Source organism: Myotis brandtii, unplaced genomic scaffold (assembly GCF_000412655.1).
Source record: "Myotis brandtii unplaced genomic scaffold, ASM41265v1 scaffold1020, whole genome shotgun sequence".
NCBI lineage: Eukaryota > Metazoa > Chordata > Mammalia > Chiroptera > Vespertilionidae > Myotis > Myotis brandtii.
Window position 1 is genome coordinate 44,924 of NW_005353406.1, and position 1,620 is coordinate 46,543.

Below are 1,620 nucleotides of genomic sequence, written 5' to 3' on the forward strand. Positions count from 1 at the left end.
CCCCGCAGCTCTTCTTCCACCTGTCCCGGGAGCGGGTGTTCCCCGAGGACCGGGCCCGCTTCTACGGCGCCGAGATCGTGTCGGCCCTGGACTACCTGCACTCGGAGAAGAACGTGGTCTACCGGGACCTCAAGGTGGGCCAGCCTCGGCGGGAGGAGCTGGGGGCGGGCGGCAGGTGCTGACGGAGACACCCCCTCACCCCCCTGCCCCCCGCAGCTGGAGAACCTGATGCTGGACAAGGATGGGCACATCAAGATCACGGACTTCGGGCTGTGCAAGGAGGGCATCAAGGACGGGGCCACCATGAAGACCTTCTGTGGGACCCCGGAGTACCTGGCGCCAGAGGTGGGCGGGGCTCCGTTCAGACAAAAAGGGAACATTGACATAATGCTCGCACAGGAGACATTTCAGCATGAACAAAACTTGCGGTTCCTACTATTTTTACCTGAATTTCAACATGAATCAAATCTATTTTTCTTCCACTGTTTAACATGATATTATAGGGCAAGGATATATATTTAAATTAAATGTTATAAACTTGATGAACATAAAGGTACGAACTCTAGTAGAGTAAGTCCATATTTAGTTGGCCATATCCATTTAATGTTTTGATTAAGCCTTTTTTGATTCATTTATTAAAACAGAATAATTGGATGACTTGGAAAATGTTTACAGTTCTATAAACCATTGGGATTTTCCTTGGAAACAAAGACACTGATCATTTGGATTTGAGGTGCTGTGGGTTTTTGTAATTATTAGGAAGTATTTCACTAGGAGGGTTCATGAAATGACAGCAGCTCCCACTGACGACCCCACGCAGAGGGCCCGGGAGACTGGCTTTCTTTGTTTATCCGCAGGCATAGATTGTGCGTCTGCTGTGTAGGGGGTGTTTTCCTGAGTGATGTGGCTACAGGAACAAAACACAAAGGACAGTGCTCTCAGGGAACTCGCTCTGGAATAGGGTTGGGAACGCTCATGCAAAGCACACTTTTTGTTTCTCTGGAGTTCAGTTTCCCTGCTGTCCATTTGCCTTGGATCTCGGAGGGGGCTCCGAGGACGCCAAGGAGATCATGCAGCACCGCTTCTTCGCCAGCATCGTGTGGCAGGACGTGTACGAGAAGAAGGTGACGCCCACCCGCTCAGTCACCCCGCGTCCACCGGCTCACACGCCCACACACCCACAGCCCCTGCTCGCCTGTGCACCCACACTCCTCACACCCCGTGCCCCCCCGGGGCGGGTGGCTGCACTCGTCCCCCGATCGCTGTGCGGGGCCCGTGTTCCCCCCGGAGGAGCCGGTGCCTGTGCTCCTGCGAGGGGTGCCCTTCCCTGGGGCGCACGCTGAAGGTTGTCGTGGTGACTGGGAGACCCGCTGCTCCTTGGGCCTGGGGGAGGCAAGGCCCCCCACACGGGAACGCCACTCAACAGCCCAAGTGGGTCAAGGACCACGGGGATGTCTGTCCCTCCATCCTGATTATCAAGGGGGAGTCCCCAGCAGCTGGGCCGAGCAGGCCTGTCCCCTGCACACCTTTCCAGGTGCCCTGTCCCCTTCCCAGTTTATAAGAAAACCAGGAAGGGAAGGAAGAAAGTTACGGAAAGAAAAGGGGGCGCTCTTCTCTTGC

The 1,620-nt window shown here is 55.2% G+C and overlaps 1 protein-coding gene across 1 annotated transcript in view; it reads left to right on the top strand.

Moving 5' to 3' along the window:
- The window catches only part of LOC102251050 (RAC-alpha serine/threonine-protein kinase), a 15,418-nt gene extending 13,822 nt beyond the window's left edge, over window positions 1–1,596 (top strand). The window contains exons 8-10 of the mRNA XM_014535715.1: window positions 9–134; window positions 217–428; window positions 962–1,596. Of these exons, the coding sequence (XP_014391201.1) occupies window positions 9–134; window positions 217–428; window positions 962–1,343 (720 nt within the window). The 3' untranslated portion in view covers window positions 1,344–1,596. The remainder of the gene's footprint in view (window positions 1–8; window positions 135–216; window positions 429–961) is intronic.
- The last annotated feature ends 24 nt before the right edge of the window (window positions 1,597–1,620 follow it).